This window comes from Leptonotus elevatus, chromosome 15 (genome assembly GCF_054856555.1).
Source record: "Leptonotus elevatus isolate MCC_2025b chromosome 15, RoL_Lele_1.0, whole genome shotgun sequence".
In the NCBI taxonomy this organism is placed as follows: Eukaryota; Metazoa; Chordata; class Actinopteri; order Syngnathiformes; family Syngnathidae; genus Leptonotus; species Leptonotus elevatus.
Window position 1 is genome coordinate 18,772,850 of NC_141253.1, and position 24,251 is coordinate 18,797,100.

The following is a 24,251-nucleotide window of genomic DNA, read 5'->3' on the forward strand; positions in this document are numbered from 1 at the left end:
AAAGATAGACCTATATACGGAAGAGGATTAGGGCCAGTGAAGAGAATTCAAACATTCCGCAAATCAACTCAACTCAACTTAAACTCAACTTAACTGGGGCTGGTGTAGCAAAGGGTGTTACGTACCATAATTGTAGCCTTACAAAATTGAAACACATCAGAGGTTGAACAGCAACCCTAACCTAAATTTATCTAACCCTAGAGATTCAAATGTTGTACTCCTCCGTTCCACCTGTGTCCCACCTGGTGTTTGTGCTGGTTTAGCAGAGACATCTCCATGTCTTGGTTGGGTGAGCTGCTGAGCTGGCAGCGAGGAGGCGTGTCTGTTGGTGCTTTTTGCTTATTTCGACACATGCAAACCAAGAAGAAAAGGCACGCAATGACCAAAGGGATGGCAATTGCAGGGATTAAAATTAGCACAATCTCCTTTCTGAGGTTCTCTGGAGGCTCTGTGAATAGAAAGATGGTAGAAAGGTAAGTTGTGCAGACATTATATATGACCTCCTAACCACCATGTACAATTACTATATGAACATGGACATTCACTACATATTGCGCAAACATCATAAACATTTAATAGTCAATAATTGTCATGCTGTAGTGACAAAGTATCCCATACACAGTCTACAGTCCTGGGGGCGCCTCACTTAACAACAAAACGCACAAAATAGGGCCTGACAAATGCTAATGCAACTTCTTACACAAAGCCCTAAAAAAAAAAAAAAAACTTGACAGGAAACGGTACACGCATGTATACTAGTCAAAAGTGTGGGTGTTTTAAAATTCCATTGGCCGGTACCAATTACGACACCAATCACATGGATTAGCTGCACCATCTTCAATTTTAGAGCTGCTTACTAATGATTATTTTAATAATCAATTAATAACTCAGTTATTTTATAGATTAGTTGATGAATCAGATGGAAAAAAAAATCCTAATTTCCATCTCTTTATTATACAAAAACAGGTCATTATTTCAAATTGACTATGCAGAAAACGCAAAAACATTATATTATGATTCAGTTACTGGTTTAATTTTTAACATGCACTGTTAAGGAAAGGGAAAGGAGAGTGGAGACGCTACACTGCATTTATAGGATGGTCAGTACCTTTGTTCAGATTAAGGTTCCTCATCCTCAAGAGCCTTTTTTAATTTGTAGGATGATAGAGTGTTTATAAAAGTATTGATTTACTCCATTAAATTCACGGAGGCGTTTTCAAATTTTACGTTTTGTTTGAACAACACACCTCTAAGAGTTATTAATCTTTGAACGTATGAACATACGTTAACAACTGAAAACATGTATTGATGTGTGAAAACGTATTATGCACTTAAGTTACAATAACATAATGGCTGAAAGATTTTCTACAGTGTACAGTTGTTTCATATTCTTAGAAAAAGTTGGACAACTGTTGTAGTAGTGTAGTAGTAGTGAAAAGTCATAATTTCATACAATACTGTTCAGTGATATTAATTATGAACAGGGATGGTATATCAAGGTCCAGAAAGTAAAAACCTTGCCATAGATTATCTTTATCGACAGGTGCGTCTACTGGCAGGTAAACAAGCACGTCTACACCAGATGAGTAGACGCACCTGTGGATAAAGCCAAACTTTTCCAGGGTTTTTACTTTCTGGACCTGGATTCTCAAGCTCTGATTCTGAATAAAACCTCTGCTTTGTGCTTTTAGGAACACGTAGACCTACTACAATATTGTATTTTAATGTTGGTCATGATGATGGTACTTGGAGAGCTAGGTATGTTTTTTTGGGTGGTACCGTTTGAGAAGCTCTGCTTTACATTAACGCTGACACCATGGTACTTACTGCAGGGTTGAATATCACAAAGGTCCACCCTGACTCGAGGGTCCAAGGTGAAGCACCAGGGAGCCTGCATCTGGCCTCCTGGGTTCCGGCAGTAGTTGTGGCTCCCCCATAGCTCAGGGTAGTCTTGAGACAGATGATGACTATGAGGGTATTGAGTGCTCCATGGCTGGCAGTGGTGACCGGATTTAGTGATGCTAACAGTCCCCCTGTATTCAGCCCCACTTCCATTGTAGCAGCTCTGGTCAGTGGGGGAATCTGTAAAACATATTGTAACTCACAATGGGTATGACCCTATTTGGACTATGTCTATCTTTTGTTTTTCTGGTTATCTGCTTACATGGTCCAAGCTTTTCTGGTGGCACTCCTATTCTCATACATGAAGCAGCATCATGTGTTTCTGGACGGGGTAGGAGGTGACAGCTGGGAAGCTCTAACTGCATAAGGATCATGGGATTGGCTCGCGCAATAGTGTACTCGGCATGGCACAGGTCGCTCTCCAAGGCCTCACACTCATCTCGACAGAGCTGACGTCGCCGAGGACCTCGGGAGCCCTCATCACACAGAGGGAAGACGTAGTAGCAGAAGGAAGGGATGGCAAATTTGGAGCACTGATCTGACAGATGAGTAGAGGTGCCAATCATTGTGAAGGCAGCTTAGAAGAAAGAACCAAAGATGTGGTTACGTTGTTGTACTGACCAATTGATCGACAGAACAACAGGATGCCTGGATGTTTAAAACTGTAAAAACAAACAAACAAAAAAACATTGAATTTCCTACCAGTGATGCGATTTTCACTCTCCCCCTGCATCTGTAGAGACTCCACATAAATGCTCTGGTTGCCAATGAAGCGAGCACAGGCAATGCCACGGTATGGTTGGCAAAACCCTTTTTCATGTGACCTAAAAAAATGACAGCACAAATGATTAGTTAGTTAACAGACCAATCGACTTTTTTCATGTTTAAGGCAGTGAACCTGATTTAAAACATTCTGATACACAGAACATTCCTAAACAAAGGAATTACAATGATAACACAGTATAACATTTCCTTCGTGGTATTTTAAATCCTATAAAATGATACACTTTGGAATAACTGATATATCCATCCATCTTTTTCCTTCCGCTTCTCTGGGATCAGGTTGCGGAGGCAGAACCTTTAGCAGAGAAGCCCTGATTTTCATCTCCCCAGTCACTTCATCCAACTCTTCCAAGGGGATGCCGAGGTTCTCCCAGGCCAGCTGTGAGTCATAGTCCAAAGCCCAGATCTTAGGTCATCCCAGGGGCTCCTCCCTTTGTGATGTGCCTGGAAGGAAGTAGGGAAGTGTCCAGGAGGCATCCTAACCAGATGGCTGAGCCACCTCATCTGACTTCTCTTGATGCGGAAGAACAGCGGCTCTACTCTGACCCCTCCTGTATGAATGAGCTTCTCATCTTATCTCTAAGGGAGAGTCCGAACACCCTGTGAAGGAACCTCATTTTGGCCACTTTTATCGGGATCTTGTTCGTTAGGTCATGACCCACAGGTCGTGACCATAGGTGAGGGTGGGAACATAGACGGGTAAATTGAGAGTTTCACCTTTTGGCTCAGCTTCTGCTTCACAATGACGGACCGATACCGAGTCCGCATCACTGCAGACACTGCACCGATCTGCCTATCGATTCCCCGTTTCATTCTTCCCTCACTCATGAACAAGACCAAAGACATTTGAACTCTTCCACTTGGGGCAGGATCTCATCCTCGACCTGGAGACAGCACCTGACCCTTTTTTTTCGACCGAAGAGTATGGAGTTGCTGATTTTCATCCCAACCACTTCACATTCGGATGTGAACCACTCCAGTGAGAGTTAGACATAACAGCTAAATGAAGCCAATACTACCACATCATCCTCAAAAAGGCCACCCAAGCGGATCCCTCAATGTCTCAGCTGCACCTAGAAATTCTATTCATGAACTTTAGAAACAGAATAGGTGACAAAGGGTAGCCTTAGCAGAGTCCAACCCGCACTGGAAACAAATCCGACTTATTGACATTGGTGGTAGAGGGACCGACTGTTCAGTACACAGTTCTCCCAAAGCACTCTCGACAGTCATTCAAATCGTGATGTTAAAGTACCACTGACTGTCACTCCCATCTAAGTGGGATGAAATTCATTCTCCGAATTTGACCCATCCACTGAGGGAGCGGTGAGCAGCAGCAGGGGCTTGCGCTTGAGGATCATTTGGTGATCTAACCCCCTAATTCCAACCCGTAATGCTGAGTGTCAAGCAGGAAGGCAAATGGGTCCCATTTTTATAGTCTTTGGTATGACCCGGCCGGGGATTGAACCCACGCCCTCCTAGTCTCAGGGCGGACACTCTACCACTAATACACTAAGCTGATAATATTTGCCCACGCGTTGCAAAAACTGTCAGCTTGTGAAGGCATCTCCTTTGCACAGTACTTTTCAAATCAACCCCACAGATAACTAATAATGTATTTACTTAGGAAATACGGACTCCAGCCGAGTTATTCCAAAACCTTAATCTTCTTCCAGTGACACTATTCTTTTGTTGATTTGCATGTGTTCTTTGTATCATTTTTATGCTGAAAGATTAAGTTCCTCCTCATCTTCGGCATTCTAGCAGCAATTTTAAGGTTTTATGCTACTCTACCCACCCCTGCCTATAAGTATTAGTTCACTGCCATGTACTGTAATCTCTAAAATTTATATTTGCAGTGTTTTGCATCTATATGCAATAAGCTGTCATATTCAACGTGGAGTTTGCTTTTGTTTGCTTAGATAGACATGGAAACAGACTTGGAACATCCATATTGTTTGTCCTCATTAGGGCAGCAGGTGATCTCTATTGACTTTAGGCAAGAGGTGGGAAACTGGACAGCTAATCTAAAGGCACATATAGAAGAACCACCATTCACACTCACATTATTACACATACAGTATGCACACATTTAGAGGCTTTACCGACAGGACAGGGACCGAACAGGCCGTATTAAGGAGTTTGGTACCCCATATTCCCGATGCATCCCTCACAGCACTCCCCGTCGTAGACAGTCGAACACCTTCTCCAAGTTCACAAAACACATGTAGACTGGTTGGGCAAACAACCATGCACCCCCAAGGACCCTGTTGATGGTGCAGAACTGGTCCTCTGGTCCACGGCCAGGACAAAAACCACACTGCTCCTCCTGAGTCTGAGATTCGACTTTCCTTCCACCCTCCTCTCCAACACCCCTGAATGGACCTTACCAGAAAGGTCGATTCTCACCCCTGGTGTCCATGTGGAAGTGTCCTTGAGCAAGACACTGAACCCCGATTTGCTTGCAGTGGATCTGGCAGCGCCCTGTCTGGCAGCATCCGACCACTGGTGTGTGAATGGGTGAATGTGAGGCTTTGTAAAGCATTTTGGGCACTATAACTAGCAGTCCATTCTATTCCATTAAGTGACCGTGTGTAATAAGTGACCACTAGATGTCGCTGTATCATAGAATGCAGCCGAAGCATATGCATTTAGAAGTACGCACACCAAGGTGGCTCAGAGAGACCACACTTCGCAAGCTTGACCACCAATTCTTATTTTGTGTGAGCAAAAGAGCATCTCAACGAGCGACGAAGACTTGGCAGCCGGCGTAAAACTCGTCGAGCGACGCCGAAAGAGCGAGCGAGTGGGATTTAGTCGGAGCAGCTAACAAGAGCGGCTAGCGGGAGTTAGTCTGAGTCATAGGCTGGAGTGGCTAGCAAGAGCGGCTAGCGGGAGAAGCTAGTAAAAAAAAAAGCAAGTAAAAGCTCACGAGAGCAAAGCAGAAGGTGACAAGCGACGGGAGCCCAAATCACGGGACTCAGCGACGACCACCAGCAGGCCCCAGCTGTGGAAGGTAAGCGGCAGTTGACCCATTGGGTCTGACACTAGATGCAAGCACCACCAGGGTAGAGTGACCAAACTATTTTGGGAGGACATTTTGGAGGACAGACCACTTTCTTACATCCTGTTCGGGCATCCGGGGGGGCTTATAAATTCATGAAAATGTCCGTTTGGCATTGCGTGACTAATAGGAGATGAAGTACACTGTGTAACTACGACCGGTACCACAATTTCAAGGCCGGGGCTAGTGTCCTCTTTTTTTGGGGAAATGGGAATATGGTCACCCTACACCAGGGCCAACTACATTCGCAAAGTTGTCCTTTGGGCATGCATATTACTGCCACTACACTACAAAAACATTGACCAAACAAGAGGAAGCAATAGTTATCAATCTGATTCACAAATAAGAAGAAGGGGTTCACTTACGTTTGGTCTGGCCCATGCGTAGGCATCTGCCCTGTTGGATAACATAATGAAACATTAATTCATGATTTTAAAACAAAATGCATAAATTATTGACACAATTATGGAAGCTGCTTAAAAAGTTTTCACAGAGGTTAATGAATAAACAGATTCACAGTGTAAGCAACCCTTACCTAGTTTGACATAAAGGACGCCTGTGGCATAGATCACTTTATATGTGTTGGAAGCAACACACTGATAATAGCCTGTGTCTGTAGTGTCAAGGTCCGTGATTCGAAGCTTGGATCCGGCCTCAGTTTTGCGGACAGTGATGCGTCCCTGCTCCTGGACAACGGGGGCATCATTTTTAAGCCATCGAATCGTCGGCCGTGGGTTACCGGCCACCTTGCAATGCAGCGTGGCTGTCTGGCCCTGGAAATGTGTGATATTGTTGACTGGCTCCAGGAACTCAAGGAAGTAACCTTGCCAAAGTGAAATGCAACAGAAAATTTGTTAAAGTCATTCAGAAAGGAATCTATTGAAGACGATGTCCCTATTTTCCCCACAAAAATAATTTTCCTTCCACAGTCTCAACTACCTCACAGGAAAATGTTGTACCTCTAAAAATTGTATAAAACAACATTCATAGAATTGTTTAAAAAAAATACAATCCCTAACAGACTAATTTAAATAAATGAATGAATAAATGAATGAATGAATGTTACATTGGTTTGTTCCCTTATTCATTACTATTATGACATGTAGTGGTAGTGGTAACAACCATAGTGGTAGTTTTGAGTGTCTTTTCCATACTTATCTGCATCATGAGTGAGGTTATTTTTCTGTTCAGGTACTATCCCTTCATTCTCATTGTGTATTGGGGATGAAAAAAATTGCAACAATATCTGGGTTAAAATGTAAGCGTCATAATTTGCATGTACAATACACTGACTGTAGTTCAGAATGAAGTGGGGGAAAAAGGATATTATGTCATATTTCTGCAGCATAACAATAAGACAGAAACAGATTATTGCGTTGAGAGAGCTGAAGAACACTAAGTTGAGCGTGCCAAGAGAGAAAAAGTTCAGATTTGGGAGACACTGGTTTTCAGAGAGCGGGCACAGAACAGATAAAAATCATGAGAGTGAGGCACAGGCAGAGAATATCGTTGGCTTTGTGCCTCCAAAAACCCAATTTTTTTATCAGACCCCCAAAATCGCCATGGTTTTCAATCATTGCAAGCCATTTTTAACACTTAAGAGCAAAAAAAAAAGCATTTGCCTGCTTAACATGTGTGTACTTTTTATATTGATGACACATAAAATTAACATTACAATATTGTTGATTGATGGACGATAAATGCAACATTAAAAAAATGGGAACATGTGATGCACACAAGATGTCTATGATCTTAAAGTGAATTGCAGTCTTAATTCCTTGGTCAGGCTTTTAGAACACAATGACAGAATATTACGAACACAAGAAAAATATACTTAATATACTATACTTAATATAAATATACTTAACATTAGCTAAAAGCACGCAATCCCCCAAGCTGACATGAAAACACTAGTCTGGCAGGCTGCTATTGTATTTCATAAAAGTTAGTTAACATTACTTGACCAGAAGTCTGACCGTATAAATCGTTCCCTGCTTGGCGTATATCAACAAAACTTTACCAAATGAAGATCTACTGGTTTGCCTTTATTTTGAAGGCCAGCTAAATGGTCATTGCTGCCTTGAGTTATCAATCAAAACTTGTACTGTGAAATACAGACTTGCCATTCTTATAAACCTATATACAAAATCTGAAAGTTTCCAACTAGAATTTGAGCTGCACGCAGAAGTTTGCGCTTTTGCCGGAGCCTGCAATCTACCCCCAGCTTGGAAACACAGAAACTGTAAGCATTATAGAAAATGGATGGATGGATAGAAAGACTCTAACTGACTGGTAAAAATTTACTTGGAGAGTGAAGCGTCATCTGTTCTATTCACTATTTTGTGACTAGTCAAGAGCTTTTGTTGAGTCTCAAGTATCAAGGCTTAAGTGCTTGCTTGCTTATTCGTATCCTCAAGAGACAGAAGTAATGAAAACCAGCTTTGAGAGCTTTGGCAAGCTTCCTCAACTTGCTTGGACCAACACTCCTTTGGTAAAGTTGATCTACATTACTTCTAGAACATGCAATATTTAGTTAGAATGCATTTCCAGGGACTGTATGTTCTGGTGTGACCTTTGTGGTGGCCTTCTGATGTTGTTGTTTTTCTCTCTCTCTCTCTTCTTCTCCTCAAAGACTAAATGCTACTCTAGGTTATCTGATAATTATTTTGAGAAGAAAGTGTACAGTACACTCTTAAAAAAGTTTTTGGGGAAGAAAACAGTGGCGATTCCTAGCATTTGTGTCACTAGCCAACAGGTCTGCATTACTGGGGCGGATGGCACTTCAAAATGTGTACAGAATCCACTTTGTTATGAAAATGTTTGTTGCGTCCTTAATTTAATATTAATGAAGGTCAACGAAGAGTAGATTGGACATTTTACCTTCAAGCGTTGGTGCAGCTCCACTCTGGGCTTCAGCCAGAATCTCTGCATCTTTTGAAAGCCCGGGGTCACCTGCACAAATAGAGACACTAGTTACAGTGAGTGTTTTATAAAACAAATATATTCCGTGTCAGTTCTTCTTCTGTGTGAATACAGTGGCTATGCTTAGATGCACAGCAATAACATGATTACAGTGAAACCTCATGTTAACTGATCTGGATTTAACGGATTTCGGATAACTGATAGAAAATAATGTGCATTGACTGCATTCCACTAAAAAAAAAACCTTTGTACAGGAGTTGTCAAAGTCTGATAGTTAATTTTAAGACTTGGCCGCTGTCATTTAGTGGCACTGTGGCATAATCAACAGACATAGGCCGTTTCTCAATATGAAGAATGTGAACGAACGTGTACTCGTGAATTTTCCTCACTCTGACGTGTTTACGTGATAGCAGCACAAAATGTATATTGGGATATTTGAGTACATTTAGCATCCTTCCGATGCATCCTTGGTTTAAGATAGCAGACAGGAACAACATTTGGGATGTTTTTGGATTTTGGAACACTTCCGGGTCACTTCCCTTTGATTTTGGGGTACTTCCTGCTGATTTTGGTACACTCCCAGGTCACTTCATGTTGATTTTGAGGCACTTCCTGTTGATTTGGAAGCAATTTAGAGTCATTTCTTGTTCAATTTGTGGCACCTCGTGTTGATTTTGGGACACTTTTAGGTCACTTCCTGTTGATTTTAGGGCACTTCCTTGTCACTTCATGTTCAATTTGGGGCACCACCTGTTGATTTTTTGGAAATTTCCAGGTTACTTCATTTTTAATTTAGGGCACTTCCTGTTGATTTTGGAGCACTTCCAGGTCACTTCCTGTTCAATTTGAGGCACTTCCTGTTGATTTTGGGACACTTCCGGGACACTTCCTGTTCAATTTGAGGCACTTCCTGACAAGAATCCAGAGTGTAACTAATCATTGGGGGCAGCATGGATCAGTGAAAGACTGGTTGTCTCACAACCTTGAGGTTGTGGGTTTTAGTCCCAGTTCATTGTGACCATGTCGAAGTATCCTTGAGCAAGATACTAAATTCACAAACAAAATGCCAAGCGCTTTGAGAGCCTTGTAAGTTGGAAAAGCGCGATATGAATGAAGTACTGGTACCAAGTACCAAAGGAAGTAACATTTGTTCTAGTTGGCCACCCCTTCAGGAGGGCACGGGGAAAATTGAACTGCAAACTCCCTTCTTTACGTACACAATGCGCACATAACGTCACATCTGACAGAGGGTGGGAAATTCGAACCCGAATTCAGTCTGAAAACTATTGCCCAGAGACTATTGCAGGAGTACCCATTGTGAACAGCAGAAGATGTTTGAGTGATAAATGGTCAATAAAAAGGCTATTGTAAAGATATTTTTGGGCAAATTGTTACAAACAGCAGCTTTTACTTAAGTAAATATCTGTTACAAGCTTTGTAGAGAATAGTAGAAGCAGAAGAAGTTGGGAAAAAAATGTAATCAATCACAATATTTTTGTCCAAATTTCTACATATTTTAATCTCGTGCTTGCGCTGTCGCTCTTGTCATTTTTTTTTTTAATACTCACAATGCATTGTGGTCTATATCAACCTGTTGACTGACCATCAATATTCACTACTTTTCAAAATGTATTGTGGGTAAATTTGAGTGCACTCCATTTTTTTCTTTTGGACACCCCTACAAAATGGCGTGACTCCTTAGTAGTGCACTATGCGGGGAGCACTAGTAGTGATGGGAAAATGAACCTTCATGAAGCATTTGCGATATATATATTTTTTACTCCTCTAGATGGTACTCTTGCTTTAAAGATAAAGGCTAGTGCAATGGAAATTGATTACATTTTCATTATTTAAATCAATAGTGCCACCTAGAGGAGTAAAACATATTACAAGTGCTTCATGAAGCTTCATTTGTTCATCATTCAGTAATGTTGCACATTCGGACACAGCCTAGATCTCGTGTTGTCCAGGGACAAGAAATTTCATGGTGTTTTAATCTCGCGAGATCTCGTCGTACAAGATCTTGGTCCATCCCTAAATAACTATAACTATAATATATCACTAGTGCTGTCAGGCGATTAAAAAATTATGATTTGTAATTAATTTATCTAATTAAATAAAGAATTTGAATTCCAGGACATTAGGGAAATTTCTTTTTTACACATGGAACAAATCACTGCGTTATTGTTAATAGTCCTGTTTTTGTTCTTATTTATAAATAAACTTGCTGTTCAAAGGTCCGAGTAAGCTTGCCGCGCTCTCCTGTGTCGCACTCGCGCCCATGTCACCCTGCTTTTCACTAGTGGTGCCGGTAGGAAGTGACGTGCCACTGTACTGTCACTCAATGGGCCCAATTTCAAATGCTTGCACAGATTTCACTTCACATTCATGTTACCTGACTGAATGAATCCACAGGCGTCATCAGCATCCATAAGGCAAGGGTCATTGTTGAGTTGGCCTAAAGGGCAGCCAAATGCCCTATTGGTATTGATTGAAATTTGAAAAAATGGTAGAGCTGATCCCTTCTGTGTTTGGATGTTAATCCAAAACTAACTAAGACACTTGGAGACAGTTATTGCCTCATTTGCAAATAAATGGTGAGACTAATACAGCCACTTGGCTTCCCTTTGGGTATTCTATGTAGACAAATGGCTCGGCCGTGAGCCTTCTAGCGTTGATTGCAATCATTTTCATAATGTGTTAATTTGCAGCATAATTAATGAATGAATCTAATTAACGTGTTAAACTGACAACATGCTAGTTCCTGGTTGGCTGCTCGGCTTCCTCGAGCGTCAGTTTTGAAAGTTGTGTTTACGAACAGCAACATAAAAACTCGGACTGTTCAGAATGTATTATTCAGTTGACTGCTTTCTTTGTTTTAATTTAGAACAACTTATTAAAATAAGTTTTAATTGATTATAATATTTTATGGAACAAAATTTTTATGCATAGAAAGCCCTTGATTTTAAGCTTTATTTCCTAAGCCCATGAATAATTATTTACAGTAAAAATTGATGGTTGGAGGGATAATTTGTTTCCTATGTTATAGCATTGGGATTCTCAACCACCAGGGCATGGACCGTTACCCAGCCACAAGTCATTCGGTACCGGTTCACAGAGAATCAGAATGGAGAATCTGTTTTATGACGCTCGGCTCAAGGAACTCGGTGCTTGCCAGACTGCCCACCACAGGCTCCATGGACGGCTGGGTCTCTTCCCCATGCTCTTCTTGGCAGCAGAGGTGAACCCACAGGCAAACCCGCAGGCTGGACCGTTTGAACACTTACGCTTAGCTGGACGGTCGGGTCCTCCGATTGATTGAGTCTGAAAGAAGTTTTGTTATAAAAGCCAGGTTCATCCGCCTGTGCTTTTGTCAAAACGTTAATCTCTGGCATGTGATACAAGGAAAAAGTAAGTGCACAAGTTTAAAAAAATAAGTGAAGAGCAAACGATTGTGTAACGTTAAGTTGTCTATCTAATCATTTGTTTTGATTTGTTTGTGAGCCAACCAGTGAAAAAAAATCACATGAAGCTGGTTGCAAAAAAGGTTGGCGACCACTGATATATCATGCATACTAACAATGTAAATAACATTAACACAATATACATTCAAGAGAAATAAACACGACAGCCTCTTTGTGATACAAATGCTTGAGTTAAAGTGTCTTCTTCCAGATGTCCTCCAGCTCAACTGTACTGTATACAATGAACCTCACAGAATTAGATTGTTTTGGACAGACTTAGACATTTCTATAAACCTGGTTGCAGGTGTCAAAACAGTCAGCAACTGTGATTGATTATTTATACCCGAAGTTTTGAAAAACAGTGATTAGACCTCACGGATCTTTCTTCCAGGGCTATATATGAGCTGTGCTGTTGCATTCCAACAGCCTGCTGCCTCTGCCATGAAAGGGCCCTTTGAGAGCTGAGAGGCCAAGACATGAGTCCATCTATAGGGGTTTTTAGAGGGCCTTCTGGCACACTTCAACACTTTCCTTCTGCAGTTTAAACTGTTTGTATGTGTGCATATTTCCTGCTGCCACTAAAACCTCAAAACATTGTTTCTGTTCTACACCCTTAACCCAGCTCTTGTGTGTGTTTTTATTTAAAAAAATAAAAAATAAAAATATGACAGTATAATGGGTGAGCTGTAGGGATTCAGTGATTTTATATTTTAGCATTCAAGCCGTCTACTGAAAATTATCCATTATCTACCGCTTTTCCAGGGTTGGTCGCGGGGGCAGCGGCTTTTGCAGGGAAGCTCAGACTTTCCTCTTTCCAGCCACTTTGTCTAGCTCCTCCGGTGGGATCCCAAGGCGTTTCCAGGCCAGCCGAGAGACAATAGACTCTTTAGCATGTCCCTGGTTGTCCCCATGGCCTCCTACTGGTGTGACATGACCAGAACACCTCTCCACGGAGGCATCCAGGAGGCATCCAAACCAGATGCCCAAGACACCTCAGCTGGCTTCTCAACGTGGAGGAGCAACGGCTCAACTCTTGAGTCCCTCCCGGATGACCGAGCTTCTCATCCTATACCTAAGGGAGAGCCCGGACAGCGGACACCCTGCGGCGTAAACTCATTTCGTCCGCTTGTCTCCGGGATCTTGTCTTTCTGTCGCGACCCACTGTTCATGACCATAGGTGAGGGTAGGGACATAGATCGACCGCTAAATTGAGGGCTTCGCCTTTCGGCTGAGCACCTCCTTTACCACAGCGGACCGATACAGGACCGTTGCTCCATCCTGCCCTCACTCGTGAACAAGACCCCAAGATACTTGAACTCCACCCTTTTCCAACTGAGGATCATGGTTTCGGATTTGGAGGTGCTGATTTGATTGCCCTCTTGTGGTTCGATCAGGGCATGCCATTGATATTTGTCAACTGTGGGCATGTGAAGACCTTTGTGACTCTTTTGTGATTAAGGGCTATATGAATAAACTTGACTTGACTTAATTTTCATCCCAACATCTTCACAGTTGGCTGCAAATCGCTCCAGTGAGAGTTGGAGATCGCGGCTTGAAGAAGCCAACAGCACCACATCATGTGCATAAAGCAGTGCTGAGGCCACCAAACCGGACCCCCTCAATGCCTCGGCGCATCGAAATCTTGTTCATAAAGGTTATGAACACAATCAGTGGCAAAGGGCAACCATTGTGGAGTTCAACCCTCACTGGAAACGAATCCGACTTACTGCCGGGAAACTCTGACACCAATGCGGACCAAACTCTGACACCAGTCGTACAAGGACCGAATAGCCCGCATCAGGGGGTTTCGTACCCCATACTCTCGAAGTACTCACTACAGGACTCACGGTTGAACACCTTCTCCAAGTCCACAAATCACATGTAGACTAGTTGGACGAACTCCTATGCACCCTCAAGGACCCCGTTGAGGGTGTAGAGCTGGTCCACTGTTCCACGGCAAGAACGGAAACACACAACACACTGCTCCTCCTGAATCCGAGAATCGACTTCCCCAGACTCTGCTTCCTCAAAGGTCTTACTGTCATTGCCCATGTGAGCGTTGAAGTCTCCCTGCAGAACGAGAGAGTCCCTAGGGGGAGCGCTCTAAACTGCTTTCAGGACCCGTCTCCCCACCCGAAGGCGGGCGAAGGCTCTCCAGCAGGGTGAACCCCAACAAACAGGCGCCAAGCCGGGGGGCAATAAGTATGCCCACACCTGCTCTGCGCAACTCCAGAGTGGAAGAGAGTCCATCCCCTCTCGGCAGAATTGGTATGAGAGCCTAAGCTGTGTGGAGGCGAAGCCTGCCATGGATTTGACATTCCATGTCCCAAGAGATAGCTTCTGTAGCCGGGGATCGGACAGGCCAAAGTCTCCGCCTTCGGCTGCCACCTAGCTCACTTCGCACCTGACCCCTATGGCCCCTTCCACAGGTGGTGAGCCCAGGGGAAAGGAGACCCATGTTGTCCTTGTTGACCCCATGGATGCAGGCTCGGCCACCAGACGCTCGCCTTTGAGCTCCACCCCCAAGCCTGGCTCCAGGCAAGGGAAACAGTTGTCCATTTATTGTAATCATCAAAAGGGTTCTGTGAGCCATGCTTTGTCTGGTCCCTCACCTAGGTCCTCTTTGTCATAGGTGACCCTGCCAGGAGCATAAAGCCCCAAACAACATAGCTTTTAGCATCATTGGGACACACAAACCCCTCCACCATGGTCAAGTGACGGCTCACGGAGGGGGGAGAACCCCTCTACACCACAATATTGCGTTAATTGGGGAAGGGCCTAACATGGAAAATTTTGAGGAAATACAGAATTATTAGTCCAACACAGTTAAGATTGGGATTGAAAAGTCTGTATATTGTGCTTGTATGAGTTATTTGTGTTCCAACAAGTTACTTCTACTTTCCAAGTACCTCCTGTGTGAAAGACGTCTCTGTGTCTGTGTGCAATTATGACCCCCACCATAAAACCTAAGGGCCAGTGTATCTGATGACCTCAAGTTGAATAGAATCTAAACTGCCCTGAGGCCACATACCTTGCATACACTTTAAAATGGGCATCCAATTTTTTTCTGTTCAGTTTAGTTAAGTGGCCCAATAACAATGACTGGATCAATGGTCCAAGTTACACTCCTGATGTCATTTTGGGTCGATGTATTTCCAGATGATTTTGCATAAACTTGTGTGCATGTCACTCCCTTAGACCCTTGTCCAAAGGTTACTAATGAAATATAGAAAACTTTAATGAAATCTTATCTGTATATCAGCTTATGCATATTGGATCACATTCATAATTTGGTATTGTTTGTAAAAAATAAAATAAAAATAATAAATGCTACTAACATGCTCATGTGGGAGGAATGTGGCCTTTAAAAATCAGTTAGATAATTTTTTCCCCCAGATAAATTTCACCATGGTTTTCAGTCACAGTGTAAAGGCTATTTTCTAAATTACATTCAACTGGAATTGTGTGTAATTTTTTGCACACTGCAATGACAATAAAGACTCTAATCTTATTTCAATATGACCATGCTTATTAGGAGAGGCGTATAGCCTTTCAAAATGTTTGCTGAAAAGCGATGAAAATGTTTGACAAAAGAAGTTCGTCAGATAACAATAATGTTGAGCAAGCACATAATATATAGCTGAATCTCGTGTATATGCGATTCAACGATTTTGTGTGTGTGTGGGGGGCTATTCCCACCTATTCATGAATTTCTCTAATATGGTAAGAAAGTCAGGCAATTTATTTTTTCATAGCAAAATATTGTCTACACTGCCATGCAGGATATTTTGTGTGCTGTAGCATCTCTTTAATAAGGACAACAAACTGTTACCATCAGCCGTAAACACCTCTTAAAACAACCACTCAACCAAACTTCTGCAATGGAAGGTTTAAGTTCTGCCTACACACGCTCAGTCACTCCGCGACAAGACCCTTACACCAAGGTTATTATAGTTCAGATAAACTAACAAAATAAATAAAACTAAAATTGAAAAATACTTTTTGGTAACAAAATAAAATAAAAACGAGACTTCTTTCACGTTTATAAACTAACTATAATCATTGCAAAAATGTCCTTTGTTCTTCTCTTTGTCAATTAGTATCAAACATACTTAAGGAGCATTGGCAGCGTGCGGGGTTCTGCCACAAGTTTTCACAAAAAGGCGAGTTTTGGCCATTGGTTTTGTGGCAATTAAAATTTCGAATCACTTTTGCAGTGCAGGTGTGCTAGGAAGCAAGTGGGCGCCTATCTAAGGCCACGATCGTCAGCTCAGTGCATCTGAATTGTGTTGTCCCCTGCCTGATACCCCCCTACCCCACCACTTCCACATGTGCAAGTCATTGTTTGTTGGGTAATCATGTGGCTGTATTCTTCCATCTTCTCCGAAAACAATCGCATTTTTGAGACCCTAAACATGTACGGGAACTCACCAAACTTTGCTCACTCTTCGGGCACGGCTAGGAATGCGATATTATGAAGTACCATAACAACATGGCTCTATAGCGTCCCCTAGCGTGGAAAAATATAAGCCAATTCTGACATGTTTGACCGAGGGCTATGAATATTGGCAGGCAGTCTAGTCCTGAAGACATCTACAAACTTATATTTCATCGTAGTGATAGCGCCACCTACTGGCAAAAAAAAAAAGTTTGTCTTTGATGTTGTTGTCCAACCGGGTTAACCAGATCTACCTCATATTAGTTCAGAAGAGTGTTTGGGACTTCATGATGATACAACGAAGTTTGTGAGTTTTCGCAAATCACTGTGAGCGTGGCAAGAAAACAACGCTGATTTTGAGGGCCTAAACATGCACAGAAACTCATAAAACTTGTCACACACATGTGGCTTGGCAAAATGAGCAATATTTTATAGTGAATTGTATGATTTTTACAAAAATGACTCACTAGCGCCCCCTAGAAATTGTTAACGAACAGTTGTACTTTTAAGCAAGATCTACGAAAATTTGAAAGTATATGAAAGAGCCCAAGACATTTTAGAGGACTCCTCCCACAGATTTTATCTGATGTGTGTGGGTCATCTAAAGAAAAGTGGTGAAAAGCACAATTTTTATTTCACCGAATGCTACTGCTGTGGCTACGCATTTTGCAAATAATTATTTGCTGATTTGGGTGTTCTAAACATGCGTGAAAGCTTATGACATTTTGAATAAACATCAGGTCAGGCACAAAACAAAAAAATACATAATAGTTTATTGTTCCATTTTCAAGAAAATTTAAAATCCAATGTGCAAATACCCCAAAGTGGCCCGCGCCGCCAGGGCCCTTTATAGCTCCTCGCAGCTCTCGTAGTAATTGTGTTTTGTCTCGACGGGTTGTAACTGTTAAGTGAATGTCGTTGGTCTGTACTCGTGACATGTGCAATGACAATAAATTCGATTTAATTCCATTTCATGTACCAATTATTTTTATGTTTGAAATTTAGTTTTGCAGCTTATATTTAGTGTGAGTCTAAATTGTTGATTATATAATGTGGTTGCAAAAGTACATTCTTTTGTATGCATTAATTCATAGGTCAGAGCTTTCAGGGCCATTATTACTCATATATTTTATACGGTACACTTTTTGTGCCCAGTATGCACAAAGAAATTCCATTAGTGGCATTGAATACCTATTTGTTTTTTTGATATTTGTTAAATATAATGTTCTTTGTCAAATAATTGAAAAGCATGTCACCTACTACTTTGGACCTCAGACTGTCACAATAGTATGTCAAATGTTAGAATAGCTCATTCATTCAGTTGACTGACTATGTTAGACATAACTGATTAAATACACACACAATGGTGATTGAGTCTGTAACTTTGGTGTACAGTAAATTCTTCACTCACATTTGTTGTTCTTGTGTTGAGGCTGGTCGTTCTTTTGGAATAAATGTTGAAATTGTAATCCTTTGCGGGCTCATGCAATATAATGATGATAGTACCATCATGCATGACAGCAATTTCAACCCTTCTTGATTGTCCAAATAGTCCAACTATGACTGTTAACAATTTTTTTTTAGTAAAACTCCACATGGAAATTTTCTGGACATTTACGGACACTTTGCAACAAACGAACAACAGTTGCTGCATCACAAATGTTGAACAAAAGAAGAGCAAAAAGGTCAGTTTCAAATTATGTCCTCACATTTGGAGACTTCAAAGCCAAGGTCCATTAAGACATGATTTTTATGAAGTTCCTCTTCTGGACAAATGGTGTCCAGATGGGACTATTTTCTCTCACAGGATCCATCGCTTCTTATCATCTCCAGGGGTCGGCAACCTTAAATACTAAAAGAGCCATTTTAACCGTCTACCACAGACAAAAAAACAAAAACAAAAAAACATTGGGAGACACAAAATCCTTTCGGCATTTAAAGTGAGGATATACAACTGTATGACTTTTTTTTAATTTATCCATATATATATATACACACCATAGTGAACTGTTACATAGAACACAGAACTTAAGTTCTGCATGTAACAGAAACATTGTGAACTCTGAAAAAAGACGCTTGCTTTCAAATAAGTAATTCAATGTCTATGTAGCCCTCATACTACACATACAGCCAAATATGAACTATCAACCTGAAGCAAACCAAAAATGCTTGTAATACTTCCGCGAACCTTAGTATACAGCATCAGCACATCAGGACTGTAGACGTTGCTTTCATTTTCACACACAATTGTAAACTGTCATCTGTGAGTGATTTTTTCTAATATAGTTGATGTAGCATGTAGCATTAAATCTTTTTTATTCACAAACTTTTTTTCTTAGATGTATCCACGGTTTGCTAATGGAGACAAAATAGCATAAGAAATTTGGGTACCCGGTGTCTCACATTGGCATGCTTTGAGTTGCATTTTACTGCATGAAAGATGCTAAATAAAAAAAATTTGATTTGTTTTTATTTTGATTGGCTCTTACGATGCTATTTTGAGCGATAAAAACCCCCGAAAATGCTTTATTTTAATATTAAAAGAGCATCACAATCATCAAATTTAGAATTGCACTTTAAAAAAATGACAAAGTAATGTAAATTAAATACTCAAATATTTCCAAAGTCAGCCACAGCAGCAGATGGATGAAGGAGCCACATGCGGCTCTGGAGCCACAGGTTGCAGACACAAACAATCTTTCTGACATAGTGTCTGCATCATGGCACTTTCTAGCTCGTCAGATGGTTTCACTTGCAAGTATTGGAATTTCCCCTTTACTGGTCTGATGCTATCTTCCCACTGTGTGAGTTTTAATCTACAGGCAGCTTACACAGGGGTAACTCCATCCCCATGACTGAGTTAAAACAACAATAGCCATCTCATAAAAAGCAGCCACTTCCCTTTAAATATTTGGCCATTTGGAGGCTCAAAGACAAGACAATAAATGAGAACGAGGGTTGTGATGAACTGGCTCATTTGCATTTTATTGCCTTCCTGATAAAGGCATACCAAACAAAGGGAGGAAAGCCTTTAGTCTTGTGCCATTCACATTGACCCCATTACTCATTCTCTTCAGTGTACAGTTTTCATTGTTTACATTATTGTAAGACAAGGCAAGGATCAGCAAGAAAAAGACACAGTTTACTCCCAACATTTCTTTCTTTCTTCAGTAACTGCAACTTCACAAGGGAGAGGATTATAGTTTGACAAGCCTGCTGTTAACACATTTTCTTTTCACAGACTCATGACCCATTACCACTGAAGGCTTTCTGCCTGTTTCACCAACATCACTATGACGGAATGATTAGACTTTATAAACCCAAATGTCACACAACACAGTACTAACTCCAGTACTATGACCTGATTTTCTATGCTTTCCAGTACCGTTTTTTTTCTCCTGAAGTAGGCCTGCTACTTGAGCTGATAGCCAAATGGTTTGGCCTACTTTGCTTGACACAAGGTCACAAGACATTTGTCTCAAACAAATATTGTTCCCTCTTTGTGGTACATTTGCAGAGACCCTTAATGTGGTGGACTTGCAGACAGTGCTCAGCGACTCAAACTAATACAAGTTGGTTCTGATGAGCTTTTTTATTCTGCATCTGTATGTGTATCTTCCAAGTTCCATCCATCCATTATCCAAACCGCTCATAAGGTGAGGCGTGCTGGAGCCAATCCCAGCTATCTTCGGGCAGTTGCGAGGAACACCCTAAACTGGTTGCCAGCCAATCGCGGGGCATATGTGTATATTTTTTAAGGTTATTTATGAGTTACTTATTGATGTTAGCTTTAGAACAGCTACACTTTTTTTTAACTCATTCAACCCAAAAACGTATAAAGAAGTTTTTAATACTTTGTCCTGCACTGCCAAAAACGCATTTATACGTGTGTTTTTTTTATGCTAGAGCAAACAGAAGCCTTTGATACAACTTCTGACATAAAGAGGTTGCTTAAAGCATTGGTAGTTATTACAAAAAACGGCCAGCAGGAGGCAAAAGAGATCAGACAGGGCCATGTTGCAACAAACTCTTTTTCTAGTGTTTTCAACAGGTTTGTGAATAATGATGAGACTTAGCTATATTCTAATGCTAATTGCTGCAAAATGGAAACAGATGAAAATATACTTTTTTTCCTAATGAAAGAAGAGACTCTAATCTTTCTTTTGGTAGGTTCCATGTTTTTATAGCAATAGACCACAATATTCTGAGGGCCTTGCAAAATCAGTCAAAATCCAGTAAAATAGCCGGGAGCGAAGGGGGTTGCTTCAGTGAAAATGGCTGGGAATTAATGAGTTAAAGTGTACATACAGAATGCATGCTTGTGTAATAATCCTATAGGCTCTATTTTAACAGTCAGGCACACATGCACTTGGCGTAATAACGGCCGCATTTCAATTTTGATGCCGGGAAAAGTCTAGTCTACCGTGTTTGGGGGTGTGTTGCTTGAGTGACCAGACGCAAATTCTGTCCCAGCATCCTCTTTTTTTATTTATTTTTAGTTTAATCAACAAGCCAATTGTTTGGGCCATGTGTATGTCAATCACACAGTTGCCATAGCGATTCATACGATAAACCAATTAAAAAGGAATTAAACTTTTACATTTCTTCCAATTTATGTACATGTTTGCTTCATACTGTAACTGAAACTACTTCCTGCTTCCATGTCTAAGAATCATGGGAAATTAAGTCAGACCGAATATGAGGTGAGTGTTTCTGGCAGTGCGTTTCTAGTATTGCCATGTGGGACCGCGGGCTAACAACAGGACCAAGCACAAAACTTGTTTAGCGTTGTTGAACTGTCAACAAAGATAGCATTTAGCATTAGCTAAAGTAATAACAACCACCAGTCATCAGGTTGACTAGCAATTAGATTTGTTTTGGTCTTTATTTTAATTTTATTATCATCATTATTATTCTGAAAATCTGGTTAACCTCCGTGTTGTGTTGTGCCCAGAGGCGATTCTAGGATCAGAGGTTTAGGGTGGGATTCTACAAAGACGTTGGGGTACTTCCCGTTTCAAATATTGAGTGGGAGGTCAGTGAGTAAACCAAATCTAATAAATGTTATGCAAAGGAGAAAAGGACTGTAATAGTAAAATATAAACATATCCGAACCCTAATTTCTGGGGGCAGGGTGCTCTTTTTGATACAACAGCTCCTCAAAATATGAATTTACAAGAGTCACTTGTTGGTGCAATATGCTGCTATTTACAGACCGTCGCTGTCCTGTGAAAAACACATGTCCATTTCTAACATTTTTACATTTGTGAGATGAAACTGAATTCAGACATCCCAAAAACGCAAAAATAAAAATAAAGGACATAAGTGTTTTTCACAGAACAGCGACAATATTTTCTGATTAGTCGACTAATTGCGACTACTGTTGGCGATTAGTCGACTGGCAAAATAATCACTACTTAAAATTTCACTCGACTAGACAGACAGACTGGACTAGAGGGGGGCCGACGCTCCACTCGTCCGTGCTTGCAAGCAGAAGCAGAGGGGGGAGGGGTCGAGGTGGATCAAACCATTTTCAATCAAATAGGGGGTGTACTGTATATTTGTTGTTTAAATATTACTTTAAAAAAGTATGTTTTATATATATATCTATATATATATATATATTTATATATATATATTGAAAAACAGAAATCGAGTCTTTATCTGACTTTCCATTATGTGTTTATTTTGCACAAGTCGGGAAACAAAATGCTACCCCGCCACAAGCTACAGTTATATACAGATCAGTGGGCCGCTGCTGCTTAATTGGTGTAAAAGAAGAACATTTAACAGCAGAAGAAGAGTGTTTTTCGAGTGAAAGCAAACAAGCTCAAAGGAAACAAACTAAGGTCGCATTTTGTTTCCCGACTTATGCAAAATAAATACATAATGTCAGGTCAGATAAAGACTCGATTTCTGTTTTTCAATGTACAATTTTAAACGAGAAACAGAAACGGTTTGTTCCCGTACAATGGAGACACTAACACTGCCTCCCTGTGGACGGCAGAGGAACAGGCCTTAGACACATGTGAATATCTGAGAGCTTGTGTGTGTGAATATCTCGAAACAGCGTGATGTTTGTCTAAAAAATAAATGCGTGTGCGCAACGATACACAAACGCACTTTCGACAACTCGCAAGCAAAAGTCATGGAAAATGCACGCACAAAATTAAACAAGATATACGAAAATTGCGAATACATTTGTGGATCTCAAAAACACATGAAAATCGCGAAAAAAAATTTACATCTGAAAAACACGGGAAAATCACAGATGTATTTGTGGATCTCAAAAACACGTGAAAAGCACAAATTGATTTGTGTGAATATTTTTGAGACAAGTCTCTCCCATACACTCCTGACGCATCAGGCAATTTGGTAACAGAAAGTAGACTGGACTCGATCTATAAAATGGCTGCATCTTAATTTTCCTTGCGGAGCAAATTTATTTTAGAGTGTTTGTGAATTTGGTAGCCTCCTTGGGCCTTCCCGTCCCCACGTTTTTTGGGGGGAGAATGGGTTTCATGGTAATTATAAGATGCATAAATGATATGCGGTCGTGTACCTATCCCCTGCTATTCGCGTCACTGAACAAACTAAACTGGTAATTCAAGGTGGTGCCACTGTGTTCGGCTCAGTCTTCCTTACTAATTTACATGAACACTTAAAATTGTCAGTAACAAACATTTTCCTTCCTACTAAAAATTCATTTTCTCTTGGAGGCTTGGCGGATTAGTCAAGATTGAATAGAAGTGATGCAGACTTTGCTGCTCAACAACTTTCCACTGTGTGGTATTGATATTTCAGCATGAAGGACGTGAGGTCATTATTTTTCCACTGTTGTACACAACTGATGGAGCCTGCTGGATGAGTGGTTTAGTCAACAATTCAAAGCATATGTGTTTGTCTTTAAGTAAGGAATATGATTTTAAATATGGTCCTAAATAAACAAAAGCAAAACGTGTTTACAGATAGGCACGTTTCAAGGGGGGCTGAGTGTCTCTTACTTTGAATTGTAGTGCCGTAAGAGGTTTCCTTTTATGGTAGGTTTCATGCCATCCCACCAATCTGTGTATTCAGAAGCCTGCAAACTAGAAACTGCATTTTCAAGACTCTGTTTTCATTTGTGACTACAACACCTGAGAAATGCACGATTAAAGACGAACTGCAGCAAGCTGCACATATTTGCAAGTACACCCCCCTTATATTAATTAAGTCAAAAAGGAATGTGTGAGGGGTCGGCAATCAAATATACAAAATACAAAAGCACTTGTGAGCTCTGCTACACAGGTGGGTAAGTATGTGCCATAAAACATGAGCACACATCCTGGGACACTTAAACAGGATAATTATGAACAGACTCAACAACACTGCCTGTGGCTCCAAATATCTTCTGATGTAAACAGACGATGGCCAGCCACATGCTGGCGCTCAGCCAATTGAGAGAGTCTCTTCTTCCTCTGAGAAACAAACTCGTTCAAGCTTCCTTGATCCATAACTATTGTGACATGCATGCATAACTGGTATTTTTACATGCGCTTAAACTGAACTTTGACCTTAAAAGTGTACCTAACATGTTTCAGAGGAATGTGCCTTCATCTGTCACCTCATAGACTATACAATTTATGTAATAGCATGAGCGATAATCCAGGCAATTTATGAGTCAAACAGCTTTTAACCA

At 41.0% G+C, this 24,251-nt stretch overlaps 1 protein-coding gene across 1 annotated transcript in view; it reads right to left on the reverse strand.

The window, feature by feature from the left end:
* The window catches only part of ror2 (receptor tyrosine kinase-like orphan receptor 2), a 55,388-nt gene that overhangs the window by 2,915 nt on the left and 28,222 nt on the right, over nt 1-24,251 (reverse strand). The window contains exons 2-8 of the mRNA XM_086097342.1: nt 8,630-8,701; nt 6,285-6,572; nt 6,115-6,145; nt 2,605-2,726; nt 2,165-2,479; nt 1,828-2,082; nt 243-448 (exon numbers count right to left, since the gene is read on the reverse strand). Of these exons, the coding sequence (XP_085953468.1) occupies nt 243-448; nt 1,828-2,082; nt 2,165-2,479; nt 2,605-2,726; nt 6,115-6,145; nt 6,285-6,572; nt 8,630-8,701 (1,289 nt within the window). The remainder of the gene's footprint in view (nt 1-242; nt 449-1,827; nt 2,083-2,164; nt 2,480-2,604; nt 2,727-6,114; nt 6,146-6,284; nt 6,573-8,629; nt 8,702-24,251) is intronic.